Genomic DNA, 22,304 nt, shown 5'->3' on the forward strand with positions numbered 1-22,304 from the left:
ATAACAACTGGTATGTTATTCTCATTACAGAGAATGGGTTTAGTCATTTTCACTATACTCTTTTGTTCTCTTCTATAGTATCCTCTAGGTATTTTCACAGAGAGAGAAAGTAGAACTAAGGATACTATATCTATTTGTTACATTCATAATAGTGGCACCCAAAGTGGACATACTAGTTCAACACACCCTTATATACTCTAAAGGCACTATAGAGGCATTATTGTGAATGATGGTAATTCTAAATGTACCACACAAAGTCTTCTTTCATTAAAGTATCTTTAAATTAAAATCAAATTGTGAATTTTACATTCAGGGTTCTTCACAAATTGTAGTGATTTATCTTCAACTGCCCAAATAATTTAGTGACTTTTAATCAGTTATAAACCTGTGGAGGTAGCTCTAACGGTTAAAATCACATTAATAGCTCAATTCTGGAAGAGAAGTCTAATTTAACTCAAAAAAAAAGAACAATTAGTAAATGAGTACTGATATGTAAAATTGCCAAGAGAATTAAATGCTTACCAAATTCCTGTGACTTCTCCCTTTATTTTCTCATCAAACACAATTTTTCCCCATAGTTGTTGTTTTTTATTTTTTTTATATATAAACATGGGACACAAGAAAGAAACATTTCAGTAGAGTAAACATTAGGAGGTTTAGAAAAAATGAATAATTTTAAAATAAAATTAGAAGGTAATTAATTTGTTAGTGTAGTATGCACATTAAAAGTCAGAAAATAATACGAGTTGAAGCAATTGTGACTTTAAAGATATAGAAAGTACAGTTAAATGGATTTGAAAGACTTAAAAAAGAGTTATATTTCAAAATGAATCCAGTTAGCAAAAAGATCAGCTTCTTTGTAACTAGAAAATCATCTATTTTATGAAAGGTCACAAGCAAAAAAGAAAAAGGATGAAAAAAAATCCATAAAATTGTTTGAGGTGTTTTCTGTCATGTTAAACAAATAGCAAATCTCTTTGTTTGAGTTAGAAAATGAGAATATAAATAGCCCATATTTTCAAAGACCGTTTTCCTCTTCACTTGACATAATTACAAAAATTAATTAATTCTAGCTTTAACGTATTTGGCAAATATACACAAAATAGAAATAAAATGGACAATTATTTAAATAAAATATTATATTTATGAAGTTTTGATGGAGGACAGTGAAGAAAGAGGAAAGCAAACTGATATATATTGAAAGCTCATTTTGTTCAGTCACTGTTTTTTTTCTAATTTTTCTAATTTATTTAATTTACTTTCATTTGTCCCTTCAAAATAAGTGGTTATATCTACATTTTACATACGAAAACACTAAGGTTGAGAATGTTGAAATAAATTGTCCCCAAGAATGCTAAGAACCAAGGGGAAATAGCATATTTTCAAGCAATTAAAATACATGCATAGTAACATGTTTTGATGGAGACAGAATGAACTACAGTAAATATAAGAACCCCAAAATGGATTTGTGGGGAGAAGGAGGGGATTAGGAATGAGAAACAGTGAGGAAGGAGGGGTAGAGTATGTAGTCTGAGGAAGAGCATTTGGATCTGGCTAGACTCCACTATGCTTAAATTCTGGGAGAAATTCTAAAAGATGATATATATACTCACTGCCCCTAGCAGCTTGTGGGAATAGTTCTCCAACAATTGGGTTAACTACCTCTAACATTATACTAGCAGGCTTCAAAGGAATTAATTACAGTACTCTACAGCAATATAGTGGAGCACAGGTAAAATGGACCCTATGTTAATGAAAACAATTATCCAATTCTACGTAATTGGGCTATTTCTATCTCCTGGCCAATTGCCCATTAATACCTCTTTGGTGATGTGAATATAATTACTTTTTTCAGTAAAAATTATGCTTAATAGACTATTCAAAAATTCCTATCTATGCAGCATTCAAATCACTTAACCTCTCAATCTGCTCATCAGCAACAGTAGGACTCTAGACTACAGACAATCTCTAATATTCCTTCCAACTGTAAGACTATGATTTCTACAGGGAAGATGACCTAAGGAGCAGGGTCTACCCAAGTCTAAAAATCACCACAGATGAAGAAAGGAGGAAACCGCAATCTTCTCTAGAGCACAGTGTAGAAGGATGTTCTCAAACTCAGTTTCACATTTGGAAAACACAGAAGGTCATAACTGGGTTGCCAAAAGTGAAGAAAAGGAAATAAGGTTTATATGAACTAGGATTTCAGGAGAAAAGCAAGAGTGTGAGGGCATCACCTGATCATTTCTTGAGATAAAACCAGACTTTGGAACAGAAAGGAAAGGAAGGTTAAGACAATTTAATTACTTTCAAACCAAAGTGAAGAAGGGCATACATCTGAGAGAGAAATGTATAGAGGCTGACTCAATTAGATAGCAGCGTAGCTGTAGTATAATTAATTCAAAATCACAAAATAAATTTTATGTTTGTCCCCTATAAGAAAAATTAAGTTGTTTTTTGTTTTTTGGTTTTTTTTTAAAGATTTTATTTATTTATTTGACAGAGAGAGACACAGTGAGAGAGGGAACACAAGCAGGGGGAGTAGAAGAGGGAGAAGCAGGTTTCCTGCAGAGCAGGGAGCCCGATGCAGGGCTCGATCCCAGGACCCTGGGATCATGACCTGAGCCGAAGGCAGACGCTTAACGACTGAGCCACCCAGGCGCCCCAAATTAAGTTGTTTTTAAATATACACCTTTGAAACTAAGTCTATCCTCCTCTTTAGAGTATTTGCTAGTTTGTAATATATTTCTATAAAAAATTAAAATTAAAAACATTTTCTTGGCAATTTCTCTCTTTAGGACGGAAAACTGAAGCAAATTTAAACTTTGTTGTAAACTGCTTTTATATTTCTTAGAACAACCCACTCCATGTAAGAATACATGTTCTTTATTTACTCCCAAACATACAGCATCTGAGGTTAAGTGCAAGTTGATGCAACTGCTAATATCCAATGAGTTCTGCTAGGAGCAGTAGTTAAATAGATAGAATGGACATAAACAATAAAGGGAACATTTGCAGATACTAATTCCTATTTTTTAAAAAATCAGTTAAATATGTTTGTCAGAACAAAGACAACCTATATTTAGCTATTTTCCTCTCCTGCCTGTAAAGAAAAATGCTCTAAGTAATTAAAAATAAAACAAAACAAAACCTAAGTCTATTTCTTTAATCAGCTTAAAAGACCTGGAAAAGGGGAAGGTTAGACCTGTTGCCAAAACAGAATTATTGCCTATTGAAAGAGAATATGCCTAGGGGTGCTTTGAGGCTGGGCCAAAGTACAAACCAATTACATGCCTCCAGGCAGGAATTTGAAAGAAGACTGCTGCCTTGTCCCTGTTTGCCTCCAGTCAGCCCTAGTTTGTCCCTTTTGCCCCAAAAGAAATCTTAATACTGCCATTTCTACTCTCAAAAGAGTCCTGGTCTGGATAATAAAGATCACCCTATTTCAAATTAAAGGGTATGGCCACAAAGACATGGGTAAATACCAGTATCAATGGAAAAAAAAAAAATAGCCATCTATTTCACATAAATTTAGAGTGAAATAGTACCTCTGAAAGAATAGCTAACGTTAAATTCAGTTACTTTAATAATGACCTTCAACTTTGATTTATATGCTATAAAAAAAAGCCATAGTTGTAAATCTGAATTAATGTTTCAAGAACATAGAATAAACAGGGAATCCTATCTGATCTAAGGTGTGGCAACCACTTTCTAACACACAACCCAGACCAAGGGCCACGATGGGCAGTATTTTTAAATTGCAAGTTCAATCTCCTGAAGTATGAATACTGACAGTTTGTGGAATCTTCAAGTCTATATTTCAAATTTTATTACAGTTTGTCCTTATAACAAATGAGGTGGAGAGGAAGCAGGAGCAGGTAAACTTGAGATTTTCAAAGTTTCATTACTTATCCAGACTTCACAGCTACGAAGTAGCAAAGTGACCAAGGCAAGATCTGAATATAGAACTGGGACATCAAATCCAGTGCTTCTGCTTAGGGTAGTATATGCTTCTCTGATCACTTAAGATGCAAAAATTATCAATCATCACAGGTTGTGACTGACTCAAGTCACTCAGGTTATCCCTCACTGACTCTAAATGTCTAATCCCTTAATCTACTCTAAAACCAATTAGAGAGCCTGAGAGCAAGATTGACAGATGCTAGAAACCCTCCTCCCCAACTGAGCGCTCAATTTTCCATTTTGGCTCTCTTACAAGTGATCAATTTAGTAAGAATAAAAAATAGTGAGATAGCGAAGTTAAATTCTAATAATTTCATACCTAAATTGTTTTTACTGGATTAAGCACTGACACTATGTATTATAAAAACAGGCTGAAATCTGAACAAAGACACACAGAGGCAGAAAGAACACTAGCTTATTTGGATCTACTCCTTTCCACTTCTCAGTTCAACCAGTGTTTTCACGCACATGCAAACACACTGGCTCTGCTTTCATATTCTGACTCCAGATCAGTGTTTGCAAACATTTCTTATCTGAGAAGACAAATCCTTAACTATGAAGCAGAGTTTTCTGAAACACTAAAAAATGAGGCTTGAAGTCCCCAAAAGATCCCTTTAGTATGTTCTAAATGGGACCTGTGTCCCATTTCAGGCTGTGCTTCTGCCATCCTAGAAGCACAGTGTTCCTTTCCTTCAGCTAATTATGTTGCAGATTACACGTAATTATAGAATACAAAATTCTATGGCAATACTTTTACCCTTCCATGTTACCTTTCTATTTATTTACATAAGGGGATTCTACTTGTAATATAATAGCAATCATGTACAAGAAATTAAAATTTTACTTCTGATAACCTAATATACGGTCAAAGATCATTTAATTTTAAAATTATTTTGCACACAGTCAGAATGCCTAAAATTAACAACACAGGGAACAACAGGTGTTGGCAGATGTGAAGAAAGGGGAACCCTTTACACTGTTGCTGGGAATGCAAACTGGTACAGCCACTCTGGAAAACAGTATGGGGTTTCCTCAAAAAGTTAAAAGTAGAACTACCCTACAACCCAGTAATTTTACTACTAGGTATTTACCCAAAGAATACAGAAATACTGATTCAAAGGGATACATGGACCCCAATGTTTATAGCAGCATTATCAACAATAGCCAAATTATGGAAAGAGCCCAAATGTCCATCGACTGATGAATGAATAAAGATGTAGTGTATACGCACACACACACACACACACACACACATATATATATCCAATGGAATATTACTCGGGCATAAAAAAGAATGAAATCTTGATAATTGCAAAGATGTGGATGGAGCTAGAGGGTACTATGCTAATTGAAATAAGTTAGAGAAAAACAAATACCGTATGATTGCACTCATATGTGGAATTTAAGAAACAAAGCAAATGAACATAGGCAGAAGAAAGAGAGGCACACCAAAAAACAGACTCTTAACTATAGAGAACAAATGGTTACTGGAGGGGAGGTGTGTGTGGGCGGATGTTAAACAGTGATGGGTATTAAAGAGGACACTTACTGTGAGGAGCACCAGCTATTGTATGTGATAAATCACTAAATTCTACACATAAAAAATAAAATAAATTAAAATACATTAAATCATTTTGATTGGAAATAATTATCATAATTTTCATATAAATTAACAGCACAAGTCTCATTAATTCCAGACTTTGATTTTTATAAAGTATACTCATATTAAGGGGCACCTGGGTGGCTGAGTCAGTTAAGTGTCTGACTCTTGATTTTGGCTCAGGTCATGATCTTGGGGTCCTAGGATCAAACCTTGCACTGGGCTCCCTGCTAGCAGGGAGCCTGCTTGAGATTCTCTCTTCCTCTCCTTTAGCCCCTCCCTCCATACTCTTCCTCCCTCTCTCTCTTTCACTAAAATAAATAAATCTAAAAAAATTATACTCATATTAAGAAATGAGAATGAAGATATATACTTTAAAAGGTCAGTAATATTTAGAATTAATAATTCTGAAATTATAAATAAGCACACACAGTAATTAAAAATCCTAAGGCTCTTAGCGTTGTAAAATTACTATTTTCAGAATATAAGTAGCTCAACAAAATTTTAAATGGATCACATTTTAAATAGGAAACTACATTATTAAGCAGTGGATCTGAAAGAAAAGTTAGGAAAGAATGACCAGAAAAACAGTTTCCTTTTTTAGGTCAAAATAGGATTGATTTCTATGGAGAATGACCTTTCTTTTCTCCATCTGAGTCAGGAAGACGGATTATTGGAAAGCTGCTATCTGGGATATGACACTTTACAGTCATGCTAAAATAATACTAAGTTCAAACCAAACTCGGTTTCTCTGTTCTGTTTCCCATGTTGGTGAATAGCATCTGCATCTGCTCACTCAAGATAGTACTCAGGAATGATGTTAGACTTTCTTTTACTCCCACTTCTAAAGAATGACCACACTGATGGATGCAAGCTCCTTAGCATCTCTCCTATGCAAATTCTCCTCTCCATCGCCACTTGCCACTGTTTGGCACCCCCCTTCACCTAGAATACTGCCAAGGTCTTCTAACTGGTTACCATCTACGCATTGCCACTACAGATCTTTTTCTTTTCCTTTCTTTTTTTTGCCACTATAGATCTTATAACACAAAGCTGGGCATTTCTTAGCCTAAATTATTTAAAGAATTCCCATAGATCTCACAGGGATCTTCTTAACTTCTGGTCTCCTGTCTTGCCATAACCTCCACTGCAATTTGTTTCCTCTAAATTACGTACTATTTCTCTCTTTTGCCACATTATTTCATAACTCTGGCTTTGGCCAAAACGTACCCCTGGCAGATATTGTTTTCCCATGACAGTGGTGAACAAACTTCTTTTTTCCATGAGAGTCAATTTATAAAATAGGATAACTTATACTGGCCACATGTTTTTTTCATTCAAAATGAAAATAATTGAGTTGCATGAGTTTTGGGGGAAGGAAGAAGGTAATTATAATTTAATATACTTTACTGAACAATAGAAAGCTGATGACAAAATTGATATACATATCAATTTTGTGTGTGTATATATATATATGGAATATTTAGAAAAAAAGGAAATCCTGCCATTTGTGACAACTTGAATAACCTTGAAAGCAGTATGTTAAATAAGTCAGACAGAAAAAGACAAATATTGCAGGATACCACTTATATGTGTAATCTTAAAAGCTGAACTCAGAGAGGGGCACCTGAATGGCTCAGTCAGTTAAGAGTCTACCGTCAGCTGAGGTCATAATCCTGGGGTCCTGGGATGAGCCCCGCATCAGGCTCCTTGCTCCACGGGGGGCCTGCTTCTCCCTCTCCCTCTGCCTGGCACTCCCCCTACTTGTTCGTTCTGTCTCTCTCTCTCTTTCAAATAAACAAATAAAATCTTTAAAAAAAAAAAAAAGCTGAACTCAGAGAACAGAGTAGAGTGGTGATTACCAGGGGTAGAGGGTGTAAGAAATGGGGAGATATTTGTCAAAGGGTACAAACTTCCAATTATAAGAAGATCAAGTTCTAGAGATCTGAAGTACAGCCTGGTCATTGTAGCTAATAATACAGTATTATATACTTGAAAGTTGGTAAGAAAGTAGCTATTTAATGTTCTTACCACAAAAAGAAATTCTAATTATGTGATGCCATGGAGGTTTTAGCAAATACTACTTAATGTTCATCATTTTGCAAAACATAAAATGTATCAGATCATACCTTAAACTTATACAATGTTAAATGTCAATTATCTCAATAAAGATACATGTTATATCTCAATAAAGCTGGAAAAAAATTACCCCTTCTCTGCCTTCAAGTTTGTTTTGTGGAAAGGTTGTCTTCATTCCTTCTGCTTTATATGGATTAAAATAAACTATTTTATTGGAAATTCAGTCAAGGGCCACATCATAAGCTCACCTGGCTACAAAAAGCTCTTTTCTACTTATCAGTAGTGTATATTATCTTAGTTTGTATTTGGAGTTAAGGACAGTTAATATTAAAATATTAATTAGCTTCATTATCAGTTTCCATAAGCAGAGAATAACATCTAAATAAGATCAAGAAAAAAAAATTCTCTTCTCAGTAGTATTTCTAAGATACTAAAGAATTGTTCATACTTTCTCACCCAAGGTGAGAGAGAAGATGCCAGTGTACTATTAATTACAAAATTATTATACATTAGCTTTTTAAATATGTATTATAAAATATTAAAAGCATGGAATATTACAAGCTATGTCTCGTAGCATTAACCTAGTTGTTCTCGCTGTACATCCCTTCCCCTCTTCTCTCTCATTTAAACAGTTCAGGATACTCCCTACCCAAACTGAAAGGATAACAAAGACTCAAAGAAAGTCCTCAGTAGTAGAGAAAGTGACTTGCTTGTTGAATCCATCACAGAGAGTGCCATGCTTGAACACAAACTTCTGAGTTATTCTCTGATTTGCCATTTAATGATCCTGGCATATTGTATTCTCATCGTCTCCAAAGAGTGTTAGAGACTGAGCCACATTCTATGGTGAATGGGGTCTCAAAAGACAAATCTCATTCCCTAACCATGGTAGAACTGAACTGAACCAGTAGATTTCTCAGTGAGCAGACACAACAGCAGATATATTAGTACTTACAAATATATATATATGAATATATAGAGTATATATTACTTACATAAACATATGAATATAGAAATATATATGAAATCAACATTTGTGTAACAACCACTCAGCTTAATAAGACATGATCAATAGTGCTGAAACCACGCACCTCTCCTTGATCACATCACCTTCCCTCCTTCCCACTTTTCACCTCAATTAACCACTAACCAGACTTTTGTATTTACCATTGCAACATGCTTCACAGTTTCTTTTTTAAAGTGCACTGTTCAAATTTTTCCTTATTGTATATAATATAGCAACGGCTAGAAGCCAACTGGGAATATACAATGTAGATGCTCAGTACACAACACATATTGATAGGAATGTCAATCCAACACATTTTCACATATTTACCTAAACTGTTTAAGAGGTAGAGCTGAATTCCACATATTTCCTTTAAAAAAAATCACCACAGACATGACACATGGAACTGAACTAATCACAGAGGTCCTGGCTGTCCGCAGCATCTCCCCTGAAGAACACTCTTTTCCTCAAAAATATTCTTTGTTCTGCCCCTAGCCTGTATTATTCAGAGTATTCCTCTTTGGTGGCCTGGAACCATCACTTCTCTTACAAAACCAGCAGCCAAAAGCAAGTTCTATCTTCAGTATCTGGGCAATATTTTCAGAAAATAAACTATTTCTTCTCAGCAAGCCTGTGCATATGAGCATTCAGGGGCTGATTTTCCGGTTTATAGATTATCTAAAACCCTTTGCTTTGCTCCTTCTTCCTTGCTCTTGGCCATTTCCTGCTCATTAGCATTGCCACTGAAGGGTAGACAGGAAAAATAAAACAGAAAAAATGAGAGCAGACAGTTTTGCTATTTATTAACCATTTATCAACCACAACAACGACTCTTGTGGAGAAAGATACAAGTAATGGTCAGTTAGTTTTTGAACTATCCCTTATTTTCAATTTTTGTTGTTTGTCCTAGTCTCAATTACACTTACATAATTAAAAGTTGGTATAAAAATGTTTTCCCAACAGTCCTTATTCTATTTGTAAAAGTAACTAATTTTACTTTTTCAGTGAGGTAATTTTTCCCTTTTGTTTGCTAGGGTATAAAACTGTCATTTTCATTGATGTTTTATACATCCAGAACAAAGTACAGATTAGTAACATGAAACAGTAATACTAGCAGGTTCAAAAGTAAAGAAAAAAAGAAAATGTAATTTAATTTCTCCATACCCAAGAAACCATGCTTAGTGGAATGATCTGGTATGTCCCATTAAATTTAAAAGGAACTCGTTATTTCTATTAATTACAGAATAATTGGATCTTAAAGCTACTTCCTCCTTTATTTGACCTTAGAGCACAACTACTAGGGTCTACAGAAAACAAAATGAAAAGAATAAGAGAAAAAACGGAACACGGCAGGGACTTTTCCTTAGCACATGCTAGCACATGACTGCACTGTTTTTCTAGTCTATAGGTATAACATGGTAAAGGAGCAAATATCAGACTCAAAGAAAGTTCTATTATAAATTAAGACCTTCTGGGCGCCTGGGTGGCTCAGTTGGTTAAGCAACTGCCTTCGGCTCAGGTCATGATCCTGGAGTCCCTGGATCGAGTCCCGCATCGGGCTCCCTGCTCGGCAGGGAGTCTGCTTTGCCCTCTGACCCTATCCCCTCTCATGTGTTCTCTCTCATTCTCTCTCTCTCAAATAAATAAATAAAATCTTAAAAAAAAAAAAATTAAAAAAAAATAAATTAAGACCTTCTTTAACTGGTAATCTCCCTACCCCATTGATATTTTTACCTGAAATATATGTTTGTTTTATGGCACTTTAAGGGCACCATAAAGATGGCATTTGTTGAATTATCCCAATCTCCCACAACCTATTAGAACATAGTCATCCAACTGTGAGTCCTAAATTGCTCTACTTCAGCTTCCTAACATTATAATATGATCTCAGAAGGCAGATATACATAAAAGTTTTTAAAGGATGGTAAACATGTCTTATATGAATAGCTTTGTAATCAATTGAGTACGTAACAGGTGCTCAGTAAGCATTTGTTCAAAAAAAAAAGGGCACATGTTATGGTTTTCATGTAACCCTGAAAGTATATTTTCTGCAAATGGAAGATAATGATATAGATCATGATTTTTCAGCTTGAAAATTATGAATTATAAAAAATATCCAAAACTCACCATGACTACACCACCAGGAAACAGAAGAGTAATCCCTTCTCAAGTCTGTGTTTGACTCACCACCACACTAATGATGTGTTAAATTTTTTTCAATAATTTTGTTAATAAGAAATTTATAATGGTTTTCATAAAAAACCATGCGTCCTTTGGGCTATGTAAGAATTTCTGGCATTTCTAAAAAAAAATTCACTAGTTTTCTGTTATTGCCGTTTATAGAAGTCACAAAGAAGAAACTGGACACTGAAGAGCAAGATCATAATTGCCACTATACTCCCAACAATTTTCTCTGTTGTCAGACTGTAGAGATTATCAGAAGAAAGAATCAGTCTTCTAGATTTTAATTCAATTTAAGCTCCACACAACAGAAAAATAGGACGGACTCTCTTGTCCCACTTTAACTCCTAAGATATTACCTGGCCTTTGGTTTTTAAGATAATAAGCCAATCTAAAAGGTGCTGCTTGTGGGGCATGCCATTTTAATGATATCAAGGTTAAGTACACTAAGCACCTCCACAAATTTTAGGTGGCTATTAAACTTAAATTTATATTTAAATCTGCTAAACAGTTCCTTCAAATGATTATATTTCACCACCCCAGGAAGTTATGAACTAGCAAGTTTAAAATAACTTTTGATATTATATATTTCATTAATTACGTTCCTTGGCTCCAGCCATACACAGCTTGCTTTTTTTAATCAGTCATTGCTGTGCCCAAACCACAGGACAGCTATCTCCTCACTGTTCATATATTCCATGTTTATACATTAATTAATAGATGTAACCAAGCAGAAACAACATGTGACATTCATATTACATTGTCTCGTAAGACAACATATTTTTATAGAGCAGATAGCACTGGATATGACAAAGAACACAGACAAATATAATTCACCTGCTATTGGCATTCTTATTTTAATACACATATTCTTATTTCAGCTGCAGGCCAATGAAATATACATAACTTATGTATTAATAAGAGACCAATGAGAGAACTAAGGTTCATTTTCAGAAGGCCAAATTCTGAGGTTAGAAAATTTAGAACATTTCCTTTCCTCATTTTCACCTATGACTAAAGATCTGTCAGCTATAGTATAGCACAAACAGAAGTGAAAGTTCTATAAAAGGAAATATTTAAAGGTGTCACTGAAAATTAAAATCAGGTGAATCTCTTTCATCATTTAATTTCTATGTGGCAATGATATGCACTGCCTTATGAAATAACTGTATTTTTAAAAAATTGTCCCAAATGATTTTTTTAAGTATATCAAATATATAGTAGAATTTACTTAGCGGAAACCCATAATCAATTCAAACATATCCACTTTAACAAGAGGATTTCATACTATTTTGATACCACTTATCATAAGGAATATTATGTGTTCTTAAAATTAATATATTACTAAAAAACTAAATGTTGATTCTATTTATAACGGTATACCAATACTCCTCAAGGTATAATCCACTCATAATTTCAGGTAAAAAATTTTTACCTAAATTTTAGTGCTAATCTGGGAAATTAAGTGAAGCACAAATGCAGAACAACTAATAGAGTCTATTTCAGAGAGGACATCTAAACTTCTCTCATCCACTGGCATGGGCCCAGTTTCACTTGGTCCCAGATTACAAAACAAAACAAAAAGCAACAAGGACAAGCAAACAAACAAAAATAAATAAAACAGTGCTATTCAAACACTATCCAAACTCAGGAATCCAATAGGTTTGAATAAAAAGAGAAAATTTATTTTAAATCCTCTAACTGAAAATGTTCTTATACTTGAAACTTAAAATATTACCCTATATATCCTAACCCCCACTTTAAAAAAAAAAAAAAAACTCAACTTTTACCTCATATTCCCACCCCCACCACTCCCTTGTTCTCCCTTAGAGAAAAACTGAGAGTTCCTCAAGTCCCATTAAATCTTTAAATCCTCCCCAATCAGTATTCTGTCACTTCCAGTCCACTGAAAGCACTTTTGTCAAAGTCATGTTTATCAACAATTTTCATCCACAGAATTTGACAGGGTTTTTCATTTCCTCCTTGAAATACTTTCCTCACTTAGCTTCCAAAACACCACACAGTACTATGTTTTCTTTCTAACTTACAGGCCACTCATCTCTTTTCCTGGATCCTCTTAGTCTCCCTGACCTCAACATTTTAGAATGTCCCATGGCAGTCTTGGAGTTCTCGCTACACGATTATTCCCTAAATGAGCTACCCCTCACAGCTTTCAAGACCGTATCTAAAATATTGAATTCCAAATGTGCAGCTCAAATCCCTAAATCCACCCGAAATTTCAAACTCATATAAACTGCCAACCTAATTAAATTCTGAAATTTGATGTTTAATAGGAATATCAAATTTAATAAATGCAAATTTTGATTTTTATCTAAAACTTACTCATTGTCCCATGTTCCCAATTTCAGTAAATAGTAACATATTTCACCCACTCTTTCAAGTAAAATATCTTGGAAGCCTCTTCACTCCCTCTGGATTTCTTCTAGCCAAGCTGTCCATCAGAAAATCCTATTTCTATTTTCAATATATATCCACAATCTGATAACCACTCATCTACTTCAGCTACCAGTCCAATTCACTATCCTCAAACTAATTTTCATATCTGTACTCCAACCAGTCCACCCAGAGAAGATTCTCTTACTAAAATATAAATCATTTCATATCACATGTTTTATCTCAATCTTCCAGTAGACTCCCCATATACCTGGAAGATCTAAATACCTTACCCCGACCTATAAAGCCCCTACAGGATCCTCCATAGTTGCCTCTCACTTATTTCCTTCCACTTACTGCTTTGCTTAGTAATAAACTCCATATATATTCCACATTGATTTTCAAGATGTTCCTTAAACAAATGATTCCTTACTGTCTTGCTTTCTGGCCTTTACCTTTGCTGTGCCCTCTGATATCAGACATCCACCTAGTTTACTTTCTTTCTTTGAGTCGAGTCTCTGCTCCAGTGATCACCTCCTCAGACAGGACTTACCAAAGCACAGTATTCAAAATAGCATACTTTGTTCAACTGCCATTCTTTCATTTTTGTTCACACAATTTACCACTACTTGACATTATTTGGTTTTTGCCTCCCCCATGAGAATGTAAGTTCCTTAAATACAGAGACATAGCTTACTTGTTCAGTATTTTAATTCCAGAACCTAAAAACAGTATTCCATAGAGAGGAGGTTTAGAATAAATGTTTGCGGAATGAAAGAACATTCTCCCAATTAGCACACATACATGTTGTACAGTAATGCCTACCTTATCATGTAGTTTCAGGAATATTAACTTCTAGAGTTATAATGATTTTGACAATGAAACAAATGCCTTATTTAAGTTTACTTCAGAAAAATCAGGTACTTAGGCCAATAAAATAATTTATTTTTACAATAGTACTTTGAATTATTTGGGGATAAAGAAAAAAGTGTAAGAATTGCTATTTTAATATAATTAATTACTCAATCTTTTTTATGAGTGAAAATATCTGTTAATAAGAAATTGACTACAGAGTGATCTAAAATTTTTAAACACACACAGGCAGGCCTTTTGATACTAAACTTCTTGTGCTTGCCTCTGGGTTTCCCTCTATTCACTCAAGGATGCTTTCAGCCTCAGCTTCACACTTGGTGGGCAATAGGGTTAAAGCCAGAACACCTGGAGCAGGAATGGAAAATTATGAAGAATACTGAAGAAACACTAGATATTTCCTTTACACTCTATATCTTTGAGTGATACCAAACATATGCTAATATTCCTGGTGTGCTTTGAGTTTGTAAATTCTAAAGGCTATTGTCATCTATGCTGCTTAGAACAGAAGACTACTCCTTCGTCCAGTCAGCCTTAATAAACACTAACATTGTGGTATACTGTAAGAGTAGCATTGAATGGAACACCTTAGCATCGACACTAGACAAAACAAAAACAGAATCTAAAACAAAAAACTAACAAATCCAGTTCTCTCAATCTGATATTGGAGTTATCTAGAATATCTGATAAACAAATATATTATGTATAATTCCTGTTCATACTGAAAAAAATTTCATTTTAATTTTAGTGATTAAGATTTTATGCTCCATTTATTTCCCCTGGTATTTTCTTCTTTTATTTTTTTTAAGATTTTTTTATTTATTTGAGAGAGAGAGGGAGTGAGAGAGAGCACAAGAGCAGAGTGAGGGGCAGAGAGAGAAGCAGACTCCCCACGGAGCAGGGAGCCCAATGTGGGACGACTCGATCCCAGGACTCCGGGATCATGACCTGAGCCCAAGGCAGACACTTAACCAACTAAGCCACCCAGGCACCCTATTTTCTTCTTTTAAAATCACTCTGAACCTAGCTATTAAGTATAGCTATATGAACCAGACTTGACTGTACTGTATACCTTCTCCCGATTCCTCAAATATAGGGATCTGTTTTCATTTTAGTTCACATAATTTTAGAGCTTAAGTGAAAATTAGTCTAAATCTTGTTTTAGCATTGATAATAAATGAAGACTAAAGAAAGTAACTTTCCAGGATGCCTGGGTTCAGTCAGTTAAGCAAGTAAGTCTTGATTTCGGCTCAGGTCATGATCTCAGTGTCCCAGGACTGAACCCCACATGGGGCTCCCCACTCAGTGGGGAGTCTACTTGTGGATTTCTCTCCCTCTCCCTCTCCCCCTCCTCCCAGTTGCTCTCTCTCTAAAATAAATAAATCTTATTAAAAAAACAAGAATAACTTTCCAATTTTGCTCAGTTAGCCATTGATAAAATTGGTACTTAGCCCCAAACCCTTAAATTCTAATCTAGAACATTTTCACTATGTCTTAACATCCCTCCCCATGTAATTCACATTCTGAAATTTATGTCCACACCCAAATGCTAAAATTCACCAATGTAAATGACTTGAATCCACAAATATCCACATAATCAATCCCAGAATTACTTTAGTATTTTTCCTTATCTTTTAGATATCCATCTGATCACTTAATTTTACCCTAAGTTCTTAACACATTATTCCAACTAATTTATTATAGTTAATATTGGTGCAAGATAAGGTCTAAAAAGACAAAGTGTTCATTTAACCTAGTACTGCATTCTCTAACTATGTGATTTTGCTTATATTAAAATGAATTTATCAGATTAAAGTTGACCTAAGTTTCATCTCCATTAGTCTTCAAGTGGGATTTGCTAGAGGGAAGATTTTGCTTCTTTAAAAAGATCAAATAAACAGAAAAATTACTAAGTGATCATAGACACTGGTTATAAAAAGATAAATCACCACAAAAAAAAAACTGTTACACTACATAAAACTTAATATTTACCAGGCCAAAATTATCTGAAAACATATATGACCCATGCACAAAACTCAATGGATGACATTGTTTTAAAAGATATCTGTATTTTTGCCCACATATATTTTCATAGCTCTGTGTACGTGTGTTTCACGTTACAAACATCATCTAGTTTGGTACCTCAAAAATTCCATGAGTAAGCAGAACTACCACAGTTAAGAAATTGCTTAACAAACTCCATCCACTAATTTGCTTACACCAACAGTAATAAGCATATTTGTATCATTTTTGGTGTCTTAGATTTTTGCGCAGAGTAAGTATTAAAGAATATATTTCTGCTGTATTTTAAATTTGTGAAAAATTTACATCATTAGGTCTAGCAATCTAATCTACCTGGAGAATAGAGGGTGTTGACATGTCCTAGAACCACATTTTTATAAGAATAAGAGACAGGGATAATATTTCCTATTCTGGTTTGAAAATAAAAACCACCTGTATCTTATAGCATCATAGACCTCATTGGATGGCATTTTTTTCAGAGAATTAAAAAAAAATCTCATGTGGTTTTCAAATAGGACTACAAAGGAACAGCTCAGAATGCAGTGACACCTAATGGCAAAGCTATCTTTATAAGCCATAAATATATTTTCTAATAAACATTATATTTAGAGTAAAACTGTGTAAGTATTGCTATTCACCAATATGCTGTCTATAATCCAAAATATCATGAAAATCTAAAAGCAATACCAAATATTTTACTTTTTAATAGTAAAATAACATACGCAAATGAAGGGAAAAAAAAAAAACTTCCAGATTAGAAAGTGTGGTTTTAAAATTACAATACCCTTTGAGATAAAATTACAATATTATAAACTTAGCCTTAGGAATTGAATTAAATATAATGCATCTTCCGTTACTCCTAATAATTTCAACTGGTTTCTACTGTTTAAAAAGTTGAAAGTTAATCACCTTGATTTTTATTCATATTTGAATTAAAATTTAGAGGACATATTTATTGGGTGTATGCTTCACTCGGAGTAGAAAGCAAAGGTCCTTGGTGTAATGGCTTATTAGTCATGTCATAGTTGATATTGTTGATTAATAATACTAACTTAATGCACATCTGAATTATGCTTCAAATAACTGTATTAATGATACAGAAAAGAATAATAGTAAAGTACACCCTTATTTTATTATTATTTTTTAAAGATTTTATTTATTTATTTGACAGAGAGAGACATAGTGAGAGAGGGAACACAAGCAGGGGGAGTGGGAGAGGGAGAAGCAGGCTTCCCGCAGAGCAGGGAGCCCGATGCAGGGCTCGATCCCAGGACCCTGGGATCATGACCTGAGCCAAACGCAGATGCTTAACGACTGAGCCACCCAGGCGCCCCAACACCCTTATTTTAAATTCAGAAACCACTTGTTCATACATTCCAGAAGTTTATATGCTATTCATAACTTAGAGAGCAAACAACCACTGTAAATAATAAAGGGATAATTTAAATCATTGAGATATCTTATACAGTGCAAGGAGTCCTTAATGACTCCTGGGGGCTATCATACCCAATGCATATTATGTAAAGAGGTGGAAAAGAAATATTTTGGTGTAAGACACAGTACATTTTCTGGAAATACTTTTACATTCTATATTTGATAAAACTGTCCTCGGTGCAGAAATCATGAAAAGTGTTGCTTTAAATCTGCCATCTATTACTGTTTTTAATGTGGACATTTTATTCACCCACCAGTTCTGTACTTTAATTTGAACTTTTTTGTGATGAAAATATTCTGAGCATTGTTTTAGGCTTCTCAAACAAATCATAGTTAATGATTATTATCTCAGAGGATAAAGTATCTCGTGCTTATGAGAAAAACATAAATAAATGGTTTGTTTCTATTCCCTGTTGGCATAAGTTATTTTACTATGACTGATAACAAGAAAAACCTGCAAGTAATTTTCGTAATATGTGACTACACTGTTTGAACATACCCTTATAGAGATATATAACTGAGGATAGCTCATTTCAATCAGTTCTGTGAGCACAGGAACCAGATAAAGAAATGAGCATACATTAAACTGTTAAAACATGAGATCCTCCATATTAGATTTGAAGCAAAACACAAACTGTGCAGTTGACTGGAAATGCCACCTAATCCCTGCTTAATTAAAGCAGTGCTCTACACTCCTGTTGTGTTTAGGGAGTAAAGAGTGTGGAACGACTGATGTATGAAGAAAATAGCAGTCAGCGTGTCTAATCTCAAAGACTTTCGAGCTTTCTAGCTACATAAATCAGAGCGACTTTTGAATAGCCTCATAAAACACAGTATCATTGCCATTCCACTCACGATTTTTTGGTTCTTCCTACAGCATGCAGATCATTAGGAAACTTCTAAGCAATCAAGTAATGCGGGTCTGATGAAATTACTCAATCAATGCACAGGCTCAAAGTAAAAGCATAATTCAAAATTGCAGTTTTTATATGTCAAAAGACCTTTCTTTTGGGGGGCAAAGAATATCACAATCGAGATGATTCATTTCTAAATACTACGTGTATGAACGTGCTTTAAACAAATGTATGTAATTATCAAATATCTTTAAAATGTGATTTAACAGAAAAAGTAATTATGTATATGATATTAGTGCATTTTTTACTGAAATAAATACACTGCCACTCCAATCACTGGAGTTTAACTATTATGATGTATTTCATCATTGTAGTGAATTCATGTGTTTAATAAAATACATTAGAGTTTAAAATATGTAATTGACTTTTAAAAACTACCTGCATGAAATAGAAACAAAGAGAAAGAAAGGAGTTTTCATATATATAATTCTGTTCAACACTAAAAGGATTCAATATTTAAAGAACCTATTAGAGCAGTGTCTTTTTTATCTTTCCAGCTTGCCTGAACTACATATTGCAGCTACTTTCTACATGAACACACCACATGAGGCTAGAAAAATCTTTCATTTCTGCATATCTCCTTATAACTCTAGAGTTGAAATATTCACTTTTCCTTCAGTTCCATCACTTTCATCCTTTCAATCCTGAAATAATACATTTGCCATAAGCATATTTCTCCCATTAAATATTTAAATGAAAGCAATCACCTCCTAAAGATAATTAATTCTCTTTTGCTAGTCATCAAGGTAAACTGATCCAATGAATATTAACTGATGGTTTAAAACTTTAATATGGGCATTTAGTTTTGAATTTATTATACTTTGGGATGGGAGGTGGAAGCAGGAGGGGCTTTTAACCTCTGACATGCACTCAAATTAGTCTTGGTCATCTTCTTTAATTTGGGAAGTAATATTTATCTATATTATAAAAGATATGAAGCATTTGAAGCAATTATCAATTTGCTAGCTTCATGGCAATATTGGGTAGCCTATAAAAGAAGCTAATCCTCTTGCCTAATGTACTAATTGCCTTCAAGTCAAATTGTCTGATAAGTATTCCTTTTAATAGGATATACACAGTTCATGCATACAACCTGCTTTCTGAAGAAATATGTAATTTGTACACAGTTACCTTTTTTTTTTTGGTCTGGTTATAAATAAGGAAGCCATGTCACACTGACAGACAACCGAATGCAAAGGGAAAAATACAACAGTTGTGTTCTATTTAGAAACAAATGATCAGACTGCATTGCAAAACAGTGTTCAGCTGATAAAGGACAGCAAGCGCTGTAGGTGTTTGCAAATAATATATTTATCCTGTAGACCACAGAATAAGCAATAAAATAAGCATTTATCCACAAGCCTTTTCTCCTGAGCGATGAAAAACGTAAGGCAGAAACCCCTAATCATAAAATGAACGTAAAGGTACCATAGTAATATATATATCTGCATCCTGTTCCAGTCATTTACAACTGGATATAAATGTATGTCATTTTTTAAGAGGAGAACAGTTCGTTTCTGAATTCTATCAGAACATTACTGAACCCCTCAACGAGGCCATGATTTCTCCCTGAAAAGTTCTGAACCCAGAGGCCCTGTTAGCCCCCATGCAAAACGTGATCTAGCAGTCAAGCTATCTAGTGCTTAATTTACTTAATGCATAAGTGCAAGGTTTTTCGAATCTTGACCTCATTACCCCTTATACACAGACATGTATGGTTCTACTGATATAAATGACAGAGAATGGCAGACATGTTTACAAAGACAGCCTCTGAGACCGAGAAGGAGTCCCCTGGAGCTGAGGGGCTGGCCGCTGTGGAGGCACACACTAGACAGAAGCCCCTCGCTTGGGCAGGCACAAGAGCCACCTGAAGCAGGTTCCCTTCCAGGACTCTGTGGTGTGTGTGGGGAGGAGTGGGTGTGTGTGTGTGTAAGAGAGAGAGAGCGCGCGCAGGGGAGGGGCAGGGGCACTAAAGGAGGAGATGCTGCGACCCATCTGTCGCTTCAATTTGAAGAACATCAAGCCGTGTGGACAGATAAAAGTCCTGTGCCCAGAAAAATTCCCCAAGAGGGGTCTCTCTTCATCCCAGTAAATGAACCTTGCTGGCCCGCGGACACGAATTTCCGAAAAGGAAATCGTCGCATTAACGCAGAAAAGGCTGCAGGAGCCCGTCTCCACTCAGCTCTTACGGATTAGCAAGTGAGAAGAGTTGGAGCCCGAAGCTGCGAGCGCTGTGCATGATAATGACGCGCGGCCCCCACCCGCCCCCGCCCCCGCCCGCGCCAGCCGCGGCCAGTCCCGGTCCGTCTGGTTGCCAATAGGTGGGGCCACGAGCATCTCCGAGCCGGCTCGGCGTCCTTCTTGGAGTCAGGCCGCCCGGCCGTAGCCCAAACGCCTTTGCTCCCGGCCTTACGCGGCAACTCAGAATTGACCGCGAGACAAGGCGAGGCAGGTGTCTGCAAGGCAGCCCACGAGGGCGGCCCGCGCGCCCTGCGCTTCTCGTGCGCCCGGGGGCCAGTCTCGCCGCCGCGCCAGGCCGGGGGGAGTGTGCGAAGCAGCGAGGCGCGCCGCTCCCCGTCCTCGGCTACACCGCCGCCAGCCCCTCCCGCCACCGTCGCGGCGACTCTGCGCGAGTACCGCAAAGCCAAGAGGACGGGAAGAGGAAAAGGAGGCTGGGGGCGCAGCCAGCACCCCGTCACCATCGCACAACGCTGCGGCTAACGCAGCCCGCTCACGTTGCAAAACCACCTGTTCGATCCGAAGGGAGCTCCCCCCCCACCTCTCACCCCAGTTTTCGCCTCACAGGTGACACACACCTCTTCTTTCCCCTAAAGATATATTTTTTAATGGATCAAATGTACATCCGGGAGAGAATATGGAAGGTAGAGTCGATTAAACTTCCTTTCCCGACACAGTCAGAACCCACCCCCCGCACTTCCCGGCACACACGCACAACTGAGGTAAACTCGAGACCCCCACGCATCCATCACACACTCCACGATTCACCGCGAAACAACGGCCCAAGTCAAGGTTCGAGCATCCACATCCTGCCAGAAAACTGAACAAGTGTGAGGGAAGGTTAGCGGGAAGGGGCAATAAACAGAAGCCAGCGCCAATAAGCCACACAGAGGGCGGAGAGGGGGAAGCAAAGGGAAACATTTGCTAACCCAAACGTTAAAAGTACCCACAGGCAACACCTGCCCTTTCTTACCGATGTGAATGATTGAATCCGCATTCGCCAAGTCCCAGGTTCGAGACCACCACACAGACAAAACCAAGAGCAAGGGGAAAACTTCCATCTCCTCCTATGCTGAATCTCTTTCAGGATGGTTTCTCTTTCAATATATTTTTTTTAAACCAGTCCGAAGAGTTCGAGGTCACGATAGAGTTTAGCGCAGCTTTTTCTTTTTTTCTAAATTCCTACTGCCAGAGCAAAGCCTTTAATCGTCGCTGATGAAGGCAGAGCGAATTAAGAGAGCCCAGCCTGAGGAAACCTCCTTCGCAAAGCCGTGTCACTTGGAGGGGAATTTTGGCGTCGCCAGAGTTGTTTGCAGTTTGGCTTTTAAAAAAATGTATCCAGCCTCGGCTGCTCTCGGGCAGGGGGAGAGGCTGGAGCTCACACCATCCCCATCGCTGAGCCGGGGCCGCGGGTCTCCAGTCCCAGCTCCGCCGCAACTTCCAACCAGACCACCCCCCTACACTCTACGCCGGATGTTCCCCTCCCCCTCCCCCAACCAAAAAAAAAAAAAAAAGCGCCCCCCGCCCCCGCCCCAACGGCCCGCAGAGAATCACTTGTTTCGCTGCCAAAATAAAATCTAAGTGGAAAGGAAAGATTAGGAGA

At 36.4% G+C, this 22,304-nt stretch overlaps 1 protein-coding gene across 2 annotated transcripts in view; it reads right to left on the reverse strand.

The window, feature by feature from the left end:
• Nucleotides 1-22,043, reverse strand: part of GRID2 (glutamate ionotropic receptor delta type subunit 2) — a 1,393,842-nt gene extending 1,371,799 nt beyond the window's left edge. The window contains exon 1 of one of the 2 annotated variants that reach the window (XM_044912908.1): nucleotides 21,675-22,043. In XM_044912908.1, the coding sequence (XP_044768843.1) occupies nucleotides 21,675-21,762 (88 nt within the window). In that variant the 5' untranslated portion in view covers nucleotides 21,763-22,043. The remainder of the gene's footprint in view (nucleotides 1-21,674) is intronic. The other variant, XM_044912909.1, reaches the window with a different exon arrangement.
• Nucleotides 22,044-22,304: the final 261 nt, after the last annotated feature.

The sequence above is a fragment of the Neomonachus schauinslandi genome, chromosome 2 (assembly GCF_002201575.2).
Source record: "Neomonachus schauinslandi chromosome 2, ASM220157v2, whole genome shotgun sequence".
NCBI classification, from domain to species: domain Eukaryota; kingdom Metazoa; phylum Chordata; class Mammalia; order Carnivora; family Phocidae; genus Neomonachus; species Neomonachus schauinslandi.